The sequence below is a fragment of the Chrysemys picta genome, chromosome 14 (genome assembly GCF_011386835.1).
Source record: "Chrysemys picta bellii isolate R12L10 chromosome 14, ASM1138683v2, whole genome shotgun sequence".
In the NCBI taxonomy this organism is placed as follows: Eukaryota; Metazoa; Chordata; order Testudines; family Emydidae; genus Chrysemys; species Chrysemys picta.
Window position 1 is genome coordinate 6,270,755 of NC_088804.1, and position 23,343 is coordinate 6,294,097.

At 48.1% G+C, this 23,343-nt stretch overlaps 1 protein-coding gene and 1 long non-coding RNA gene across 18 annotated transcripts in view; both read right to left on the reverse strand.

The window, feature by feature from the left end:
- The window catches only part of ZDHHC1 (zinc finger DHHC-type containing 1), a 59,533-nt gene extending 36,770 nt beyond the window's left edge, over window positions 1-22,763 (reverse strand). For 3 of the 17 annotated variants that reach the window (XM_065566791.1, XM_065566802.1, XM_065566801.1), the window contains exons 1-3: window positions 13,913-14,033; window positions 13,128-13,327; window positions 4,915-5,133 (exon numbers count right to left, since the gene is read on the reverse strand). In XM_065566791.1, coding sequence (XP_065422863.1) covers window positions 4,915-5,133; window positions 13,128-13,327; window positions 13,913-13,985 — 492 coding nt within the window. In that variant the 5' untranslated portion in view covers window positions 13,986-14,033. Of the gene's footprint in view, window positions 1-4,914; window positions 5,134-13,127; window positions 13,328-13,843; window positions 14,034-14,749; window positions 14,765-20,034; window positions 20,104-22,601 lie in introns of those variants that run through there. The other 14 variants (XM_065566794.1, XM_065566797.1, XM_065566796.1 and 11 more) reach the window with 8 other exon arrangements.
- Window positions 454-3,286, reverse strand: LOC135975555 (uncharacterized). The gene is made up of 2 exons (XR_010592466.1): window positions 3,120-3,286; window positions 454-868 (listed from the first exon to the last, which is right to left on the reverse strand). It is a non-coding gene; the product is annotated as an uncharacterized LOC135975555 (long non-coding RNA).
- Window positions 22,764-23,343: the final 580 nt, after the last annotated feature.

Sequence of the window (23,343 nt, forward strand, 5' to 3'; positions counted from 1 at the left end):
CATTCAAGGTGGATTGGTGCATTAACACGCAGACTCATCATATATGGTCACGGTATTCTTAATGAACTAATATCAGGATTATAACAGAAAATGCTCTGAGGAGAAAGTCCGGGATATATGTCTTAACACACTCAAAACCACCTTCACCAAACAAGGACACTCCACCAGAGAAGTAGATCACATCATGGACAGGCCACCCAAATACCCAAGAAAACCTATTTCAATAAAGAAATAAAACCTCCTTCGACTGCACAGCCTTCGTTATCACCTACCACCCCTCAACGGAACCCATACAAGGTATCATCAAACCACTATAACTCATACTCAATGGGGACCGCATCCTGAAATAAATCTTTCCTGATCCCCCACTTCTAGCCTTCAAACAACCCCAGCCCCTTCAAGCTCGTTGTCAGAAGCAAGCTCCCCACAGACCAGAACATACCCACTCTATCAGAGAAAAACACAGTTTTTTATTATTTTGGTTGGGTACAGCAAAGTTAGATACGTTATTATTGATTGTAGGAATGGGACACCATTCCTTACCCATCCTGCTAATAGCCATTAACGGATTTAACCTCCATGAATTGATCCAGTTTTAATTGGTAATTAATGTTCTTGTGATATGTACATACAGACACTATGTAAGGAGTTATGTATGTACACTGAAAATATGTTCCTGAAGTCTGTATCAAGGCAGAGGTGGAGAAACAGGTTTTCCGTCACACACAAGATTCACCTGTGTCTCTGTCAGGGTGGACTTTAACAACGGCAATAACAACAGCTCCAGCCCATCTCAGCTAACCTCTTCTCTTTTCTCCCCAAACGAAAGTCAGACAAGAGAGGGATTCCTTCTAAAAACTTTCTCTAGCTAAAGAGGAAGGGAACATGATGTTGTTAAAAACATTGTAAGTTAGCACAATGGATAACTATTTACATATGAAGTTATCAAAGAGATGGGAAGTCAATAGGGAAGAGCACACAGGAAAGAGAAGCCACTGGGGTTTATACTGTGTCTGAGTACAGACAATGAACTTTGGCGATATAAGAAGAAGGCAAAGAACAAATCCCCTTATCCTGCAGGAAGTAAAGAGGCAGCGTGTTTACATTTGCAAAAACAGGATCTCAGCCAATCTTGGCTGAAGATGCTGAATAAAAGAATTTGAATGAGGTAAGTTTCTTTAGACAAGAGAGTTGCTTGTTAGTTAAATTTAGTCTCTAGAAAGTGTGTTATGATTATGTTTTTTATATAACCATTTGTTTCCAATTTCCTTAGTTACTCTCACTTCGATCTTTGCTAATAAACTTGCAGTTTTCACTATAAATATACTTCAGTGCTGTGATATTAAGCAAGATGCTGATCCTGAGTTGAATCATACAAGCTGGTGCATACGCTGCCCCTTGGGGGAGAGCAGACCTGGTACTTCTGTGAATGTTCAGTCAATAAGGGGCTGAACATTACAAGGGGAACTCTTCACAGGGTCTCGGGGACTGGGGTGCACCTATTGTTAACCTGCAAGGCAAAGTAAGGGCTGGCATAGCCCAGATCACAATGCTTGGGTAGGGGTAGTATGATGGAATGCACCCCTGTAGTCACACCCAACACACTATTGTAATAGTCTTTGTTTAAAAATGACTTGTAAGGTATCACTTGAAAACTATTAACTTGCTGGTCAATATTACCATGGTGAAATGTATGTAGCAACATTATATGTAAAGTTATGAACATAAGCTGAAACCATGACTGAAGTGTGTTTATCAGGCAAGTCTGGGAAGTGAGTAAACCTGTTTCTCAAAGATAAAGGACAAGTTGACGCCCCCAGCCAGGTGTCATCAAAGCTAATGGGCCATCACCTATCAAATGGCCATTTTTGGCATGGAAGGGGGGGGAGACAAGAGACAAACACATTTGCATTTTAGCATACATAGGTGAAAAGAAACAGCGTAACGCCTCTTCCCCACCAGACTCCATGTCTCCTTGCTCTCCACTGGATAGAACTTTATCTAGGGGTCACTCTTAGGAAAATGCATTTCAAAGGACTAAACTATAAAAGTGAGGGGCAAAAACACCCCAAGTTATGTTTCCCTGTCCATCTCTCTCTTTTCACTCATGAAGACAAAAGAAACAGCCACTGGACTTGGGAGCAGATTCTGGACTGAGAGTTTGGTCAGCAATGTACTGAATATCTCTGGTAAGAACATCACCTGAAACCAAGTCTGGTTTGTTTAGTATTAGGAAGCGTTTTATCTTTATTTTTCTAGTAACCATTTCTGACTTTAATGCCCTAATACTTGAACTCACTTAAAACCTAAAATCTTTGTAGTTAAATAAACTTGTTTTATTCTTTAATCAAAACTAATCTAGTGTTGTGAACTGTGTGGGTAACTCAACTTGAGATGGGAAGCTGTTGTATCTTGATCCCCAGACTGTCCAAGGGAGAGCCGGACAATGCTAAACACATGTTTTTTGGGAAAATCCAGAACTGGGAGTGTGTGGGGGTCACCGTGCATGTGGTAACAAAGGCTGATGGAAGCCAAAGTACAGCTGGACTGTGCTGGCAGGCTGCAGTTACACACAGGTACTCAGGGTGTTACTTGAATGCTGGAAGGCTGGTTTGTGAACAGCCCAGATGGGAGTTACAACAGCAAAGCATTGTGAGGCACCCAAGTTTGCAGGGTGAAGAATTGTGTGCAGATCGCTGCTTATTCCATGCTGGAAAAAAGCCAGATGAGCTAATAGGCTGGTGGTGTCAGGGAGCTGACACCCAGTTAAGCACAAGCAAGACTCCCACATGCTGAAGGCAAGGAGGTAACAAGGTGACTCACAGTCCTGGGTACTCCGAGAACCATCACAGACTGTGACTGGGTTATGTTAACTCCTTTGACTCTTTGGGCCCATATATTCCATCTAAATTAATACAACAGAGCCCATTGTGCTGGGAGCTGTACAAACACAAAACAAAAAGACAATCCCTGACCCAAAGAACTTGCAAGAAAAGACCTCAAGGTAGCAACTGTATATGTCTCTGCAGCATAGACATTTCTCAGATGTAATGTGTAATCTGCTTTGAACCTTGTGGGTGGAATGTGTTTCAAGATTCTCAGGTAACTTTAACACATACATTTGTATGCAAAATTTTATCTGCGTAGAGAATCTCTGAGCAAAGATAGTCCTGGAATCTTCTTCTAGGTTTTCTGTCACGTACAAATATGTGAGTAGGATTTTAGTCCTACAGAAGGCCATTTGTACATTAGGACTATGTAATCTAGGCTCCACTGGTAAAGTATGCTGTTTATGGAAAAATACCAGTTCAGGTGAAAAACAGATACAACTTAAGCACAAACTAAAGATGTGGGCATAAGACTACCTTCTTTACAGAACACTTTATAAGCAAGTTCAGGTATTATAACTTGGATCTCATTGATCCACTGGCTGATTTTATTGTTACTATGAAAGCTGTTCTCAGGGACAGATGATATACAGAACATTTACCCAAATGTTCAAACAGAGAATTGGCAAGACCTAGATTCAAGTCTCAACAAGGAGGTGATTCACAAATAGAAGAGAAGGTAGAAATTAGTTCTTATAGAAATCTTTTGATTGTAGGATGTCTGAACACAAAAGATCTTTGAATAGTGACCGGATAAGTTGATGATATGGACACCACATAAACGTCTACATTTTGGTTTTGGCTTAAGCAGGCAGAGTTAATAAATATTTAGGATAGCAGAGATGGGGCAGATGATGGAACTTGAATGCAAGGACACATGCTTACCTAGAGATATTGATCTATCTGGTGCAACCTTAAATATGGACTCGTGTCTGCTCCATCATAATACAGAAAATATTCAAATAACTCTTCCTGAACACTCTCATTATGGAAAACAGGAAAGGTTATTAATCCAGCAGAACCTGCCCTGTCACTCATAGTCACTGTTACTGTATCTGTTCCATGAATAAATATTTATAGCAGGGATTCCCAAACTTTTTCCAGGGTGTGGGCCAAATTTAGAGAGACTGTCTCCTAACAGACTGTTCCTCCAACACCATATGCAGTGTAGAGGTAGATGTGTTGGTCCCAGGATATTAGAGGGACAAGGGTGAGGTAATATCTTTTATTGGACCAACTTCTCTTGGCTTGAGAGACAAGCTGTCGAACCACACAGAGCTCTTGAACAGCTGAAGAAGAGCTCGGTATGGCTCAAAAGCTTGTCTCTCTCACCAACGGATGGTGGTCAAATAAAAGATATTACCTCATCCACCTGATCTTTCTGCTCCCTCTACATTCACATTTGAATAGACTAACTCCCCTCCCATTAATAATCGTATAACATCCTTTGGGCAACTATAGCAATTATTGCATGGAAAAGTAATATTAGGAAATGAATGCATTTGTAGCTATCTTAACATGATTTAGCAATTGGAAACAAGAAAAGCCAACACCATATAACTAGCCATCTTTCTGCAGCTCACCAATAAATACTCCTTATGCCAGAATTTGAGACTCTCTGATTTTACAGAATCCCACAAATTTATGTAGCACTATTCAGACAACAAAAGGGATGAGGTTTGTCTCTGATGGGCTTGCAATCCAGTGCAAACAAATATCAATACAAACATGAGACAGCAGTTCATAACACGACAAATGTGCAGATATCCCTGGAAGAAAGCTCAGCTAGGAAGGATAGAGCAGAATGCTAATAACACAATTAAAGTAGTGGAAGAGAAAAAATCTCAAAAGTGTTTTATGTAGACTAGAGGAAAGCAAGTTATCTCAAGGCAGGAGATGACATACAGATTATTTCAATCTCCAGGGCTATCTACAGTACCTAGATAAACTTAAAAATACCATCATTGTTCCATTATAGTTGAAGTTGTGTTTGTGATATAACATTAATTGTCAGTTGAAAGGATACAATGTATCCAGCAGGCACCCAGTGGTGAGGCAAGAGAGGCACAAGAATTCCAAAACCAATCAGAGCAAAGAAGAGATATAACAGCCAGGCAATAATCTGGAAGGGATGTAGAGGCCAGCTCCAGCCATTCCTTCGGGTGTGCTGAGATTGGACTTCAACAGTTGCTTCACCCTCCTTTTCTGGAGCTGTCTTATTAGGAGGTTTGTTGCAGATGTTCATCTACAGAGAGCAGGAAAACACAACAAAAAGGTAATCCTTAGGAAAATCCCTTTCCGCTACACTTGGCATTCTCAGAAGGTATGTCTAGAGATTCCAAGCCAGAAGGGATCTATTGTGATCATCTAGTCCGACATCCTGAATAACAGGCCATTGAACTTCCCACCAAAAATTTGTAGAGCAGACCCTTTAGAAAAATATCCAATCTTGATTTAAGAATGGTCAGTAATGGAAAATCAACAACAATCCTTGGTGGATTGTTCCAATGATTAACTACAAATTCACACCTTATTTCCAGTCTGAATTTGTTTAACTTCAGCTTCTAGCCATTGGATCATGTTATACCTTTCTCTACTAGATTGAAGAGCATATTATTAAATATTTGTTCCCCATGTAGATACTAATAGATTGTAATCAAGTTATCCCTTAACCTTCTCTTTGTTGAGCTAAATAGCTTGAGCTCTTTGGATCTATCACTATAAGGCATGTTTTCTAATCCTTTAACCATTCTCATGGCTCTTCTCTGAACCCTTTACAAGTTACCACCACCCTTCTTGAATTGTGGACACCAGAACTGGACACGGGATTCCAGCAGTGATCACACCATTGCCAAATCCAAAGGTAAAATAATCTCTCTACTCCTACTCAAGATGCCCCTCTTTATGTATCCAAAAATTGCATTAGATCTTTTGGCCACAGCACTGGTAGCTCATTATCCACCACCATCTCCAAATCTTTTTCAGAGTCACTGTTTCTCAGGATCAAGTCCCCCACCCGGTAAACATGGCCAACATTGTATGTCTCCAGATGTATAAATTTACATTTAGCTGTATTAAAACGCAAATTGTTTGCTTGCACCCAGCTTACCAAGCAATCCACATCGCTTTGAGTCAGTGACCTGTCCTCTTCATTATTTTCCACTCCCCCAATTTTTGTGTCATCTGCAAACATTATCAGTGTACTGGAAAATGTTACTGTAATGGAGCCCTGATCTGGGTCCATTCTCTTTGTAGCTGGAGCTCTCAAACCTAGAGAGTTCTGTGAGAATGAGACCTTCTCCCCACCAATCAAAGATGGCTTTGTTAGACTTTATAATTGTTTATTACTTTTTACTAATATTATTAAGTTTTAAAACATCACACTTTTGTATATAAAATAATTATGTTATCAAACACCTCTCCCTTCATTCTGATTTATTTCCCTGCCCTACTTGTGAATGAGCTGAATATGAATCAAACGCTGATCAGATTCTTAGCTTGTATGGGAGACAGGCCAACCAGTTCAGAGAAAACAAGAATCCGCTTTCCTCCCTCACCATTCACTCAAACCAAATAATCGAACTGTTCAAAGATTTAATTTTTTCCTCTTGGTCATTACTGCTTCCTTTGCCCCATACCATAGTGGTTGCCACAATTCCATGGTCTAGTCAACACCAAATAATAATACCTCCTGCAACAAAGTGAAATCTGCCTTCGTTTCCCATCAAACAGCTTGTTACAGGTTTCTAAAGCTATCACAGGAAAGTTAGGCCGGGTCTACAATACCCAGTTACGTCAACGTAAGCCGCCTTGCACTGACCTAGCTGTGCCTGTGTCTACACTTACATTTGTCTCCCACCGATACAAATGCCCTGTTACAACAACGCAGTAACACCACCTCCCCAAGCGGCACTGAGCCATGGTTGAGATACTGAGGCCGATGCAGTGCGAGTGTAGACCAGGGGTGGGCAAACTACAGCCCGCGGGCCGGATCCAACCCCTCAGGGCTTTGGATGCAGCCCACGGGATTGCCCACTATGGGCCCCGCGTCTCTCTCAGAACCAGCCAGCACCACGTCCCTCGGGCAGGGGGGCAGAGGGCTCCGTGCGTTGCCCTTGCCTCCAGGCACTGCACCGCGCAACTCCGATTGACCAGGAACGGGGAACTGCGGCCAATGGGAGCTTCGGGGGAGGTACCTGGAGGCGCGGCAAGGGCAGCGCACACGGAGCCCTTCGCCCCCCCCCTCCAGGGGCCGCAGCGCTTCCACGGCACGGCGTGGGGCCAGGGCAGGCGTGCAGGGAGCCAGCCCTGGCCCCGGTGCACGCCACTGCCACCCCGGAGCTACTTTAGGTAAGCAGTGCCGGGCCGGAGTCTGAACCCCTCCTGCACCCCGCACCCCAACTCCCTGCCCTAAGCCCCCTGCCTGCACCTCGCACCCCTCCTGCACCCCAACTCCCTGCCCTGAACTCCCTGTTGCACCCCGCATCCCTGCTACACCCCAACCCCTTGCCCTGAGCCCCCTGCCGCACCCCACACCCCTGTGCACCCCAACCCCCTGCCCTGAGCTCCCTGCCACACCCCTCACCTCTCCTGCACCCCAACCCCCTGCCCTAAACCCCCTCCTGCAGTCCACACCCCTCCTGCACCCCAACCCCCTGCCTTGACCCCCTCATATACCCCGCACCCCTCCTCTGCCCCAATCCCTTGCCCTGAGCCCCTTCCTGCACACCATACCCCCTCCCACACCCTGCACTCCCTCCTGCACCCCAACCCCCTGCCCCGGCCCTGCCTACAATTTCCCCACCCAGATGTGGCCCTCGGCCCAAAAAGTTTGCCCACCCCTGTTGTAGACAATGCATTACCCATGTTGACCCCAACAGTCCTCCACAGGTGTCCCACAATGCCCGACTGACTGTTCTGGTCACAACTGTGAACTCCACTGCACAGGGGTCACAGAGACTGGAATGCCCCCACACCCCCTTTAAAGACCTGCATATTTTTAAATGCCTTTTTCCTGATTGCCCTGCTTGGCGAGCAAACCTAGCAGTTCTCCATTGCTGTATGCAACTGCCCAGCTGACCATAATGGCTACATGCTCCAGACACACTCCGGCTTGAAGTAGACAGGAGATATTGGATCTCCTGGGCCTGTGGGGAGAAGACACTGTGCAGGCAGAACTACTGCCCAGCTACAGAAACAAGGATATCTATGAGCAGATCGCATGGGGGAATGCAGATGCAGGGATACGACAGGGATCAGCAGCAGTGCTGTGTGAAAGCGCAGGAACTTCGGCTGGCATATCAGAAGGCCCGTGAGGCCAACAGTTGATCCAGTGCCAATCCGCATACCTGCCCCTTTTACAAAGAGCTGCATGCCATACTTGGCAGAGATCCCACCACTACCGCACACACCTCTGGGGATACTTCTGAGATGTCCGAGCCACAAGCCCCTGGCATGAACTGCAAGAATGAGGAGATGAATGAGGAGGAGGAGGATGGGGGATATGCGGCTGGGGGAGACCAGTATGCTGTGAGCCAGGACCTGTTTGAGACTCCACTGCAGTCAGGCATGGGTGAGCCAGATGCAAGGGAAGGAATCCCAGGTAAGTGTTTAATTGTTTTGTGCCCCAATTTAACAGGACACAGTAATCGAGCTTTCATTAATTTACTCGTACTAGAAGAGGTAGTGGTACAACAGAGAGGTGGAGTTGTTATCTGCTTTTCATTCCCCTGTTGAGTTAGGCAACAAGGACCACGCAGCGTAGTTTGTTTATGTACATAGGGATGTCCCTTGAATCCTCCAGAGAGATCTCAATGAAACTTCCATGGAGTTCCTCTCCTGACAGTTTCTAGGGATGGCTGCCTTATTTCTTCCCTCAACGGTAGGACACCTTCCCATGCCAGTCATCAATAACTGCAGGCACCATTGCAGTATACAGGCTAGTGGCCTACAGGCCCAGGCAGCTTTGGGACACCAGCAGCCGCTGTGCTTTCTGTGTGTTTGTTACCCTCAGGCATGAGATAGCAGCTAAAATCACCACCCCCTGTGGAAAATAGTGCAAGTATTCAGTGTCATTGCCCTATACTCAGTTTCATGCAACCAAGCAATTCCCTCCTCATTTCTCTCACACCTGGAGGACCATGATCACCATGGCTGGTGCTGTGAGTGGCGCCGCACAGAAGCACTCCAAAGCAGAAGTGTCAATAAGTATGTCTTGTTTAAAACTTTAGGGGAGCCAGGGAAGGGCGTTCTGAATATTAACTTTCACTTTCCGTAGTGACTCTATGGACAATGATACCTCTGTGTGTTGCGGCCTTGAGGCATTCCCCCTCCACACCTGTGGAACACCTGAACCAGATAAAGAGGAGAAAGGAAAGGACTCAGGATGACATGTTCAGTGAGACCCTGCAAGCCAGTGCTGTATCAGACTGTGAACAGAGAGCCTGGAGGATGAATACTGCAGCAGACTGTATGGAGAAAGAAAGAGCAGACAAAAGAAAGACCCAGGAGCCAGAGAGGAAGATGCACCAGGACATAATGGGTTACCTCCACCAGCAAACACAGATCCTGCAGACTCTTGTGCACCTACAGGTTCATCAATCACTGGCTCGCCTCCCTTTGCAATCCATAGAGATCTCCATTGCAGCACCTCCATTCCCCTCCCCCCCCCCCAACATGTCACATGGCATCAGGGGTTGCAGACCTACACCTACCACTCACCGCAGGAGACATTAAGGACAACCACAGTTTCACATACGGTGATTTGTGACAGCCACAGTAGCTGTATGTGTAGCTAGTATGGACAGAATGTTCTTTCCCCTTGTTAAGTTCCGTGCCAGTAATCTATAAAGTTTTTAATGTATCTGATTTTAAATTGCATGGATTTTTCTTTGCATTGGTTTTGGTACTGAATAACGTTCTATTATTTGGAAAATAATTCATCTTTATTAGTTCACAACACATGCGGCGGAGTGCTAAGCAGTTCTGAATGCTCCTGCTTACTTGGTACTGCACAGTGTGATAGCTCATTGGCTCAGTGAGAAACACAGTGGACTAATCCTAAGTGTAGAGCAAGCACCACCACATTAATAGCTGCACTGACACTGTTATAGTCATAGATGGACACCAAGCACCACACAATTTGTAACCGGCCAGGGAGAGAACTCTACACCACAACGCATTACTGTGACTCACTGTTAAAGTCTCCCTGAGCAGTAGAGCTGTCAGAAGGCCCTCAGTTGCACCTGCTCAGTACTTCTGATGCCCTAACGAGCGAGCCAGATTGCTTGATGGTCCACCCTGCCTGATTGGCTGAGGAAGTCAGCAGACTGGCAGCTCATTGGCTGCTCAAAGCACACGTCCACTGATGCTCTGCTTTCCTGTGCTCGTCTCTCCAAGCATTGCTCCTGCTTTGCTCGTCCATGCTCCAACTCACATTCTGCCATGCACCATCTTGTTCCCGCCTTGCTCCTGCCTCAGAACCATCCCTCCTCCTGCCTTCCCTGATTCCTGGTAGCCCAGTTCTGACCCTCTGCTTTGACTCCTGACTCAGACGGTCTCTCGACCCTTGGCTCTGGCATTTGGACTCCGATCACTAGGCCCGACTCCCATTCCAACCACCAGGCCCGACTCCCACACTGACCACCAGGCCCGACCTGCGTGCGTACAACCAGGTCCACGAGTTGTATTGCTGTTCAAACTCAGCAGACATGCCACGTCCGCCCTCCACCACTGCAGCAACCTTTCTCCCTTTGCTTCACAGATATTATGCAGGACATAGCAGGCAGCTATAACCATTGGGATGTTTCTTTCACTGAGATCCAGTCTTGTGAATAAACAATGCAAACGTCCCTTCAATCTACTAAAAGCTCATTCAACTGTCATTCTGCCCCTGCCGAGCCAGTAGTTGAATCTTTCTTTGGTGTGATCAAGATGGCCGGTGTATGGCTTCAGAAGCCAGAGGAGCAAGGGGTAGGCTGGGTCATCCAGGAACACTATTGGCATTTTATCATTGCCACTGGTAATGTGAAGGTTGGGAAAAACTATCCCTGCTTGCAGCTTTCTGAACAGTCCTGTGTTCTTAAACATTCGAGCGTCATGCAACTTTCCTGACCAGCCCACACTGGTATCGGTGAAGCGTCCCTGGTGATTCACCAACATTTGCATAACCATAGAAAAGGAGCCCTTTCTGTTGATGTATCTTGTGGCAACGTGGTCTGGTGCCAGAATGGGGATATGCGGGCAATCTATTGCCCCGCCGCAGTTCGAGAACCTCATTGCTGCAAATCCATCCACTATGTCCTGCACATTGCTGAGATTCACATTCCTGTGTATCAGGAGGCAATTAATGGCTCTGCACCCTGGCATGACAACAGCCACTACAATAGATTTTCTAACTCCAAAATGATTTCCCACTGACCGGTCGCAATCCAGTATTGCAAGTTTTCACAGTCCGATCACCACTTGCTTCTCCATTGAGTGCAGCTCTCATTCTGGTGTCCCTGTGCTGGAGGGCAGGGACGAGCTCAGCACACAGATCCAGGAACGTGACTCTGTGCAGCCAAAATTTCTGCAGCTACTGCTCATCATCCCAAGCCTGCATTATGAAGCGATCCCACCAACCAATGCTCATTTTTCAGGCCCAGGAGCAGCACTCCACTATCTGCAGCTGCTCCGGGAATGCCATCAACAGCCTTGAATTGGTTCCTGCTATGTCACACAGCAATTTACCCTCCAGGAAATTGTCATGTTCCCTGCTGATTCAGTTCTTCTTGAGGCTCAGCAAGATTATACGTCCTCTACTTCAGCATTCATGACAATAGTGCAGAACTGGGCAGGCTCCATGCTTCTGTCAGAGATGGTGGACAGCAAGGTGAGCCATGTAGATTCGTGGGATTTTTTAAAAAGGTGTGAAAATGATGGGATATAGATGATATTATGGGATGGAGACAGGTGCATACTGGGAAATTACCCCTTTCTCCTAGTCACCCCTGCGCAACTCATTTCTACACCCCCCTGCCCCCCATGCATTGCCAAAACTTCCCAAAAGACAGTGTGCTGGACGGTGGTAGGTTTAGGTTGCACACTGGGATACCTACCCATGGTGCAACACACTGTGCATCAACACAAGCACTCCTGGTGAGTACTCGGAGTGCCAATGCAAGGAGTCAAGTATGCATGTGCACAAGCGATATACTAACTCAGCTGCTTTATGCTGACCGGCAGATTACCACTGGCAATGTTGAAATGCCAGTAGTGATCCTAGGCAACCCAGCCTTACCCCTTATTCCCCAGCTCATGAAGCCATTCACCCCCCACCTCAACAGCACCAAGGAACACCTCAGCTACTGGCTCAGCGGGTGAAGAATGACAGTTGAATGTGCCTTTGGTTGTTTGAAGGGATGTTGGCATTATTTACTCACAAAATTGACATCAGTGAGAAAAATATCCCAATGGTTATAGCTGCCTGCTGTGTCCTGCATGCTCTCTGTGCAGCTAAGGGGGGAAGTTTCCACTGAGGTGGAGGTGGAGCAGCTCTCTGCTGAAGTTGAACAGCCAGATACAAGGGCTATTGGAAGAGCTCTATGTGGAGCTATACGGTTCAGACCATTGTAATAGCGACCCAGAGTTGTGTGTGTTTTGCCGCAGTGTGCTCTATCTGGCCCTGCTCTTTTGCAGCCTGGTATGAATTGTGTGGTGATTGCTGTATATAGGGGGATATAATATTTTCAATGCACCTGTTAATTTTGTTTGTGAATGATCTTATGCGTTGTGTGACTCTGTGCAGTAACAGGTAATTGGCTGCTTTCAGAACTGCTGAACACCAGCCAGCATATGTTGTGAACAAATAAAGAAACTGTGTTCCAAATAATAGAATTTTATTCTGTAACTAAACCTTTGCAAAACAAACAAAAAAAAGACATTTAAAAACAAATATTTTTTTAAAAATGTAATAAAACTTAATAAATTAAGAGAACAGAACTCATGAAGGGGAAAGAACATTCATGTCCCTTTCAGCTACACATAAACCACCTGTGGCTTTCACAAGTCTGCATATGTGACACTGTGATTGTCTTTAATGTCTCCCAGGATAGAGTGGTAGGGGTAATGCAGCAACCCCTGATGCCACATGGAATGTTGAGGAGAGACATAGGGAGTTCTCAATGGGTCTGCAGCATCTGTTTGCTACCTCAGAATCCCTATTATATCCTGGTCCATCTCCCTTTCATTTTCTTTCACCTTTCTCCTCTTCACTCTATCCTTCTCCAAGCTGTCCGCAATGTTCATCCTCCCGACCCTGTGCTCACTATCCAATGCAAAACTGGCTTGCAGGATCTCCCGGAACATGTCATCCTGAGTCCTCTTCTTTCTCCTCCTTATGTGGCTCAGGTGTTCAGTAAGTGTGGAGGGAGAGACCCTGAAGGCCACAATGACAGCAGCTGCAGATAAAACACACAGTGGTAGCATTTTCAGTGTATTCACTATGGAAAGTGAAACTTAAGATGCTGAACTCACTCCCCTAAAGATTTAAGCACTATATTCTCATTTCTGCTTGGGATTGCTTGTGCACTGCGCCAATAACCGCACCAGTCATGGTGAGTATGGCCCACCAGGGGTTGGGGAAATTAGGAGGTGTGACAAAGTTCCTCCTCTACCTTGGTGGGTCCTGCACTTATTGGCAGATTTGCTCACTTCACTGATTCACCCTGTGGGTCAGGAAACAGTCCAGAGACCTTCCCCTCTGGTAGAAGCTATAGTCCAGGTCAATTCCTCCTGTGTTTGATCAGGAGTTGGGAGGTATGGGGGGAACCCAGGCCCACCCCCTACTCCAGGTTCCAGCCCAGGGCCCTGTAGACTGCAGCTGTTTAGAGTGCCTCCTGGTACAGTTGCATGACACCTACAACTCCCTGGCCTACTTCCCCATAGCCTCCTCCCAACACCTTCTTTGTCCTCACCACTGGACCTTCCTCCTGATGTCTGATAATGCTTGTACTTCTCCATCCTCCAGCAGTACACCTACTCACTCTCAGCTTCTTGCACCTCTTGCTCCCAGTTCCTCTCACACACTTCCTCTCCTCTAGCTACCTGGCTCCCCATGGCTTGGGGGGAGTGAGCCCTTTTATAGCATCAGAGGGGCCTTAATTAGAGTCAGGTGCTTCACTGCCTCACCTGACTCTTAGCAGGTTAATTGGAGTCAGGTGGTCTATTAGCCTGGAGCAGCCCCTGCTCTGGTCACTCAGGGAACAGAAAACTACTTATCCAGTGGCCAGTATATCTCCCTTCTGCTACTCTGCTGTTCCCAACTGGTCTGGGTCTATCACAGAGGGAACTGCTTATTTGCATGATTCTAGTAGTATAGGGCAACGGCACTGAATACTGACACCGTATTGCACAAGCAGTGGTGATTTCAGCTCCTATCTCACTTCTAACAAAAGCAGAAAGAGCACAGCTGCTGCTGGCATCCTGAGGCCATCTAGGCCATAACGTATGCTGCTAGACTATGTACTGCAATGATGCCTGCTGAAGTTATTGCTTAATACCATGGGAAAGTGTCCTACTGTGGAGGAAGAAATAAGGCAGCCCTCCCTAGAAATCTGTGGCAGAGGATTTCAGAGTACCTCCATGGAAGTTTCACAGAGATCTCTCTAGAGGATTCCCGAGACAACCCTGCACAAAAACTGCTCTGCATACCCCGCCCCTCTCATAATTCTAGAGGGGAATGAAAAGTAGATATCAAGTCTACCTCTCTTGGATGTACCACTACCTCTTCTAGCAAGAGTAAATTAATGATAAGTCAAAAGATGTGTCCTGCTACTTTGGGAGTGCCATCCCTGTAATTTTAAATTATACCACACACTTACCTGAAGTTCCTTCCCCTGCATTGGGCTTGCTAGTGCTTAACTGGTGGGACTGGCTGGACTGTGGTGGAGTCAAAAACAGGTCTAGGCTCACTGGCCAGCTGGATCCCCCAGTCAGCTATCCCTCCTCCTCCTCCTCGCTGTTCACAGCAGGGGCCTGTGACTCGGGCTTCTCAGAGAGATTCATGGTGCTCTTGGGAGTGGGGTGGTGTCTCTGCTGAATATGGCATGTAGCTCTTTCTAAAAATGACAGGTCTTGTGGCTCATCACTGGTTCGATTGTTGGCCTCCGTGGCCTTCTGGTGCGCCTGCTGCAGCTCCATGGCTTTCACACTGCACTGCTGCTGGTCCCTGTTGTAGCCCTTGTCCTGCATCCCCTGAGCAATCTGCTCATAGATGTCCACGTTTCTGCAGCTGATTTGGAGCTGTGCCTGCACAGCCCCTTTTCCCTACAGGCCACGGAGATCCAATACCTGCGGTCTACTCCAGCCAGGAGCCAGTCTGGATTGTGTAGCCGGCATGGTCAGCTGGGAAGTTGCACTCAACAATGGAGAGCTGCTTGGTGTGCTCCTGAAGTTGGGCATTCAGGAAAAGGAATTTCAAACCTTCACTGGGATTTAATGGGGAAGTTGGGCTTCCGGTCTATGTGACCCCTGGGCAGTGGAGCTCACAATGATGACCAGAGTGGTCAGTATGGGACATTGTGGAATAGCTGCTGGAGGACAGTAACAGTTGACTAAGAAAGGCAGGGTCTACACTCACTCTGCAGCTACCTAAGAACTTCGACCTTGCCTCAATAACAGGGACAGAAACAAGTTCTGCATATCCTCAAGATCCTTTCCTAGCCCATTAGCATCACTTCCACTTCCACATTCACATACAACTCCTGATCTCACTTCAAGGGTTCCTACAGTTTCAGGCACGCTAGCAGCTCTGCTGACAGAGCCACACTTGAAAAGGGGAATTGAGCCTCCTACATCACTAGCAGCTTGGCACTGCTGCCTCGTCTGCTTCTCCTTATACCTAGAAGCAGCGTTTGACTTGGTGCCACGTGACATTGTGATTAAAAAATTAGAATGATATAAAATTAACACGGCATACATTAAATGGATTAAAAACTGGCAGGTCTCAAAATGTAATTGTAAACTAGGACTTGTCATCAAGTGAGTCTGTATCCAATGGGGTCCAGCAGGGATTGGTTCTTGGCCCTACGCTATTTAACATTTTAATCAATGACCTGGAAGAAAACATAGAATCATCACTGATAAAGTCTTCAGATGACACAAAAATTGGGGGAGCGGTAAATAAAGAAGAGAAGAGGTCACTGATTCAGAGTGATCTGCATCGCTTGGAAAACAGGGCGCAAGCAAACAATATGCATTTTATACATTTAGCCATATTAAATCTAGGAACAAAAAATGTAGGTCATATTTACAAGATGGGAGACTCTATCCTTGGAATCAGTAACTTTGAAAAACATTTGGGGGTCATGGTGGATAATCTGCTCAACATAAATTCCCAATGTGACACAATGGCCTAAAGGCTAATGTGATCCTGGACTGCACAGACAGAAGAATCTCAAGGAGAAGACAGGTTATTTTACTTCTGTATTTAGCACTGCTGGAATGTTGTGTCCAGTTCTACTGTGTACAATGCAAGAACAATGTTGATAAATTGGAGAGTGTTCAGAGCCCTGAGAATGATTAAAGGATTAGAAAACATGCTTTATAGTGAGACTCAAGGAGCTCAATCTATTTAGCTTAACAAAGAGAAAGTTAAGGGATAACTTGATCACAGTCTACAAGTACCTACTGTGACAGACCCAGACCAGTGGGGTACAGGAGTCTGGTAGAGGGCAAATATACTGGTCACTGGATGAGTAGTTTTCTGTTCCCTGAGTGACCAGAGCAGGGGCTGCACTAGAGTAATCAGGAACCTGCTAGAACCAGTTAAGGCAGGCAGGCTAATTAGGACACCTGGAGCCAATTAAGAAGCTGCTAGAATCAATTAAGGCAGGCTAATCAGGGCACCTGGGTTTTAAAAGGAGCTCGCTTCAGTTTGTGGTGTGAGTGTGAGGAGCGGAGTGCAGTGCTGCTGGAGGACTGAAGAGCACAAGTGTTATCAGACACCAGGAGGAAGGTTCTGTGGTGAGAATAAGGAAGGCAGGGCCGGCTTTAGGCCAATTCAACCAATTCCCCTGAATCGGGCCCCGCCCCTAAGAGGGCCCCGCGCCCAAGCCCCGGTACGGCGTACTGGCAAGTGCTGGTGCGCTGTACCTGGGTGGCCCGGCTTCCCCAGGGGGCAATTTAAAGGGCCTGGGGCTCCCAGCAGGGGCTGGAGCCCCAGGCCCTTTAAATTGCCACCAGAGCCCCACTGCTGGAGCCCTGGGGTAGGGCTGCAGGGCTCTGGGGGCTATTTAAAAAGTCCAGGGCTCCTGTTGCTTCTACCGCCCCGGCCCTTTAAATAGCCGCTGGAGCCCCGATGCTTCCCCAGGGCTCCTGCAGCTATTGAAAGGGCCTGTGCGGTGGAAGCAGGGGAGCCCCGGGCCCTTTAAATAGCCCCCGAGCCCTGGGCTGCTGCTGCTATCCGATGGGGGAGGGAGGAAGAGGGGGCACTTACCGTACAGGGTGGGCTGTACCCGCACCCTCTGCCCGCACCAGCCCCTCACCCCCTGCCCTGCCCGCAGCCAGCCCCTGTCTCCAGTCAGCCCCGCACCCCCTGCCCTGTCTCCAGCCATGCACCCCCTGCCCTGCCCGTCTGCCAGCCCATCTCCACCCAGCCCCTCACCCCCTGCCCTGCCCGCAGCCAGCCCCTGTCTCCAGTCAGCCCCGCACCCCCTGCCCTGTCTCCAGCCATGCACCCCCTGCCCGTCTGCCAGCCCATCTCCACCCAGCCCCTCACCCCCTGCCCTGCCCGCAGCCAGCCCCTGTCTCCAGTCAGCCCTGCACCCCCTGCCCTGTCTCCAGCCATGCACCCCCTGCCCTGCCCGTCTGCCAGCCCATCTCCAGCCAGCCCCGCACCCCCTGCCTTGCCCACAGCCAGCCCGTGTCCAGGCAGCCCTGCACCCCCTGCCCTGCCCGCAGCCAGCCCCTGACGCACCCCCTGCCCTGCCTGCACCAGCCCTACACCCCCGTCCTGCCCGCATCAGCCCCGCACTCCCTGCCCTGCCGCTGCTGGCAGCCTGCCCCGCACCCCCTGCCCACAGCCAGCCCCTGCCGCACCTCCAGCCCTGTCTCCAGCCAACCCCTGCTGCACCCCCCTGTGGCCCTGCCCAAAGCCAGCCAGCCCCACACATACCCCTTCCCGCATCAGCCCTGCACGCCCTGCCCACACCAGCCCCACACCCCCTGCCCTGTCTCCCTGCCGCACCCCCCTGCCTGAAGCCAGCCAGTCCCACACTCCTCTGTCTCCAGTCCTGCCAACCCATGCCGCACCCCCCTGTGGCCCTGCCTGAAGCCAGCCAGCCCACCCCACACACTCCTGTCTCCAGCCAGCCCCGCATCCCTTACCCTGCCTGCAGCCAGACCCTACCTCCAGTCAGCCCCTGCCCTGCCTCCAGCCAGCCCCATGTCCACTGGTGCCCTGCAGTTCCCAGGGCAGTAACCCTGCACACCTGCTTCAATGAGGGGGGCAGGGAGCAGCTGGGACTCACACATGTGCACATCCTAGGGTGACCAGACAGCAAGTGTGAAAAATTGGGACAGGGGGTAGGGGTAATAGGAGCCTATATAAGAAAAAGACCCCAAAATCGGGACTGTCCCTATAAAATCGGGACATCTGGTCACCCTAGCACACCCCCAGGGAGTGGTGGGGACCCACACATGTGAAACAGAGCTCATTTCTAGTTCAGGCCCATCTTTTTAAAAAAGGACTTTAGGTAGGGTTCACATACATCCGTATTTTCCCGGACATGTCAGGCTTTTTGGTTCTTAAATCACCGCCCGGGAGGAATTTTTAAATTTTAAAATTTTTTTAAAATTTAAAAATTCCTCCCGGGAAAATATGGACGTATGGTAACTCTATTGGTACAAAAAATACATACTGTGGCACATCCCTTAAATCAAAACTTTTTATAGGGAACCGGTTGCTAAGAAATGAAAGGCTTTTTTTTACATCTTTTTTTAAGTCATCCCTGCCGGGGCCCTGCCGAAAATGTTCGAATTGGGCCCCACACTTCCTAAAGCCGGCCCTGAAGGAAGGTGTTTGGGGGAGGCTATGGGGAAGTAGCCCAGGGAGTTGTAGCTGTCCTGCAGCTGTTACAGGAGGCACTATAAACAGCTACAGTCCACAGGGCCCTGGGCTGGAACCTGGAGTAGAGGGTGGGCCCGGGTTCCCCCCAAACCTCCCAATTGACCTGGACTGTGGGTTCTTCAGGCTGTTCCCCAACCCACATGGTGAATCTCTGAGGCAAGACAATCAGCCAATAAGTGCAGGACCCACCAAGATAGAGGAGGAACTTTGTCACACTACATAGGGAACAAATATTTAACAATGAGCTCTTCAATCTAGCAGAGAAAGGTCTAATACAATCTAATGGCTGGAAGTTGAAGCTAGGCAAATTCAGATTGGAAAGAAGATGTAAATGTTTGACAGTAAGGGAAATTAACCATTGGAACAATTTACCAGAGGTTGTGGTGGATTCTCCATCACTGAAAATGTATAAATCAAAATTGGATGTTTTCTAAAAGATATACTCTAGGGATTTTAGGGAGAACTTCTGTGTGTTATATGGATCAGAGTAGATTATCACTACGGCCCCTTCTGGCCTTGGAATCTGCAAATCTATGAAATTCTATGGTCTGTGAGACAGGTTTGACTAGATCACCTAATGGTTCCTGCTGTCCTTAAATTCTATGAATCATGAAAACCTTTCACCAATCCTTCTACACGAACACTTTTACCAAAGTTTTTTCCCACCCTGTGGATGTTTGGTGTAGGACTTGGTAGCATCCGTATTACAGATGATAAAAGCTTCCTTTTGGAAAGGCAGACAGCACCGAATTATGCAGGAATTCATGAAGAAATAAAGGGTCGTGATACAAGTAATTAAGAATGCTTATAGTTGCATGCATGCACACACACAGGCACATACACATTCTTAAAGTACTGTATGTCACCAGTGATCAGCACTAACAATAACAGCAACAGTTGCTCAAACAGTTATAACAAAAACTGCAACTTTTTTTTTACAATCTTATTTTACAATTACATTACAAAGTGAACAAGTGGAATGAGTTGTCAATTGAGTAATTATGATTTAATGAACAGTGAACCATGCATCTCACTTACTACACTTGCAGTTGTCTGACTTCAGAAAAAGTCAAAAAGCTGACCCTCGATTATTTTCATGAGAGATTTCTGTGCGTGATAGCGGGTACGTTGAAAGAAAACAAGATACACTTTGGTTGTTATATCAAAATACTGAATTGCATCTTTTCAAATGCTAGTCACGGAATACTAAGACAATGAAATGCCCATATTCCAGAAAAACCCTTTATCTGTCACTCTTTCCTATGTAAAATTTGAATGCAGCATTACTGTTTCAAATACTAATTAGTTCAATAGAGGACAAAGTTATCTGCATAAACATTAAAGCAAAGGGGGTACCATTTTGTATGTATGTTTCCACAAACTTGGAACACAGTTGGCAAATCTATGATAGAATTAAAAACAGGAAAGAAAGTAAAGATATTCCTGCCACAGATGACATGTCCTCCAAATTCCTTGAAAAGGCAAGTCACTCTGCTGCTGTATGAGTCTCACAACCAGGGCCGCTGCTACCATTTAGGCAAACTAGGAGGTTGCCTAGGGCACCAAGATTTGGAGGCACCAAAAAGCGGTGCCCCCAATTTTTTTTACAGCGTTCCTATGCCCCCTCCCCGAGCACGCGGTCGCCACTCCACTTCTCCCGCCTCCCAAGCTTGCAGCACCAATCAGCTGTTTGGTGCCGCAAGCCTGGGAGGGGAGGAGAATGAGAGCGGGGGTGGCGTGCTCGAGGAGGAGGCGGAGCAGAGGTGAGCTGGGATGGGGACCTGCCGCACGGCTCCCGGGGGGGGGGGGTGCCTCAGGGTGAGGGGGCGCAAGGTGGAAGTTTCGCCTAGGGTGCGAAACTTCCTTGCAGTGGCCCTGCTCACAACAAGTCTAAAGACTGGTTCAACTAATTGTATAAAAGGGTCATATCATTTAAATAGTTTGAGAGCCTTAGAATCATAGAATATCAGAGTTGGAAGGGACCTCAAGAGGTCATCTAGTGACATTCACTCTTTCTACAGTATAGAACACCATCAGAGACCAGTCAGAGCAGTATTAAGGTAGGCCTTGTTTGATATAATTAATAAACTTGATTACTTGGGAACCAACTGTGCCCATGTGGTTTCTTCATATTTTAGATGGGGAAACAAACAAGAGACACAAAAAGAAATATTTTTATATTTTACACAATTAAATGAATTTTGATAAATGTAGCCATTTTCCCTGTTAATTTGTCTAACAAATAGGATTCATATAGACTTTGTAATTTTCAACTGTTCATATAATTCCTATGAAAACATTCCAGACAGATTTGCAACAAATTGGTTGATTATTGCTTTTGGGTTGTGTTTTTTTATTTTTATATATATAAATAAATTATAAAAAAAAAAAGTGTGTGTGTGTGTGTTTACTCCCAAAGAAAATGGGAATACACTATTTGGCAGAAAATTTTTGGCCAAGAAACGAAGCTGTGGCTCCGGGCATGGCATATCCTCATCTATTCATAATGGTCACTTGAGGTGACCCAAAAGTATTTTGTCATATAACGCTAGTCATAACTCCATTCCTCTAGAAATGGGAAGTGGACCAGTGTGTGACAAACAAAACATTAGTACTTCTTCAAACAAAGCACAGTAAACCTGTAGCACTCTTGCCAGGGGATGTTGTGAAGGCCAAAACTAAGTGGGTTCGAACAAGAATTAGGTAAGTTCATGGAGGATAGGTCTATCAATGGCAACTGGTCAGAGATGCAACCCTGTGCTCTGGCTGTCCCTAAACCTCTAACTGCCAGATGCTGGGACTGGATGACAGGAGCTAAATCACTTTGATAATTGCCCTGTTCTGTTCATGCCCTCTGAAACACCTGGCATTGACCACTGTCAGTAGACAGGATACTGGGCTTGATAGACCTTTGGTCTGACCCTATACGGCCCTTCTTATGTTCTTATATGTCAGCATATTTGCTCAAGCATAAAGGGTCAGGCTGGAGGAGTGACACGTCCCAGCTACTTCACAACAGTCCAAGTCACCAGGCTGTGTCCTTTGGGGGACCTGAGAAGTATTTTATGCACAGCCACTGAAAGCCGCTTTCTTTATTTGAATAATTAATAATGAAACTCTACTACAAGTTGTTATACAAATCAGTCACAGTTACAATAATGCATCATCCACTGATGATTTAGAAAAACGATAGGGTGTTGGAAGGAGGACGTAGGCTACGGTTGCCAACCCTCCAGGATGGGCCTGGAGTCGCCAGGAATTGAAGATCTATCTTTAATTAAAGATAATGTCATGTGATGAAATCTCCACGAATACATCCCCCCGGAATTGGCAACGGGAAGGTGGGCGCCACAACGCCAGGGCTGCGGGGCGAAGGAATCCGCTGCAGCCCGGCGCAGGGCGCTCGCCTGACAAGGGGCGGGGCGCTGCACCCCGAGTCCCGACACCCGCAGCAGGCCCCTGGGGCTCTCGGGCCGCGGCTCCTCGCCCAGCCCCCGCAAGCGGAGGTTCCCGCCGCGCCGGGCTGCCCCTGCCTCAGCTCCGCCCTCCGCAGCCGGCCGAACCGCTCGGGACACCCCGCTCCCCAGGCCGCGGCCGCTCCTCACCTTCTCCCCGCAGTGAAAGGCGGCTCTGGGCACCCCGCTCCTGCCTCATCCCGCGGGGCGCGCTCAGGGCCAGGCCGGTGGCTCCAGGCGCCTCCCGTGCGCTGGCCTGGGTCAGGCCGCTAGGCCCGTCTCCATGGCGACGGCTACGGCGCGGCGCAAGGACCAAACCGCGCAATCAACGTTCACACGGCTGGGTCCGGGCGATCCCGGGCAAGGAGCAGCTTCTGGGCCTTGGAACAGGCGCTGCCCCGAGACCCCTCCACCTTTCCCCCCCGACCCAGACCCACTGCCCCAACACCCTTCCCCCGACCTACTGCCCCAACACTCGCGAGACCCCCACCCACCCACTGCCCCAACACCCTGACCCCTGACCCACTGCCCCAACACCCGTGAGACACCCCCCCACCTTCTGCCCCAACACCCTTCCCCCGACCCACACTGCCCCAACACCCGCGAGACCCCCACCCACCCACTGCCCCTGACCCCCAACCCTCACCCACTGCCCCACCCACCCTACCCCCCTGAAACCCCATCCCACTGCCCCAACACCCTTCCCCCCCGACCCAGACCCACTGCCCCAACACCCTTCCCCTGACCCACACTGCCCCAACACCCGCGAGACCCCCACCCACCCACTGCCCCAACACCCTGACCCCCTGAGATCCCCACCTTCTGCCCCAACATCCTGACCCCAACCCACTGCCCCACCCACCCTTCCCCGACCCAGACCCACTGCCCCAAC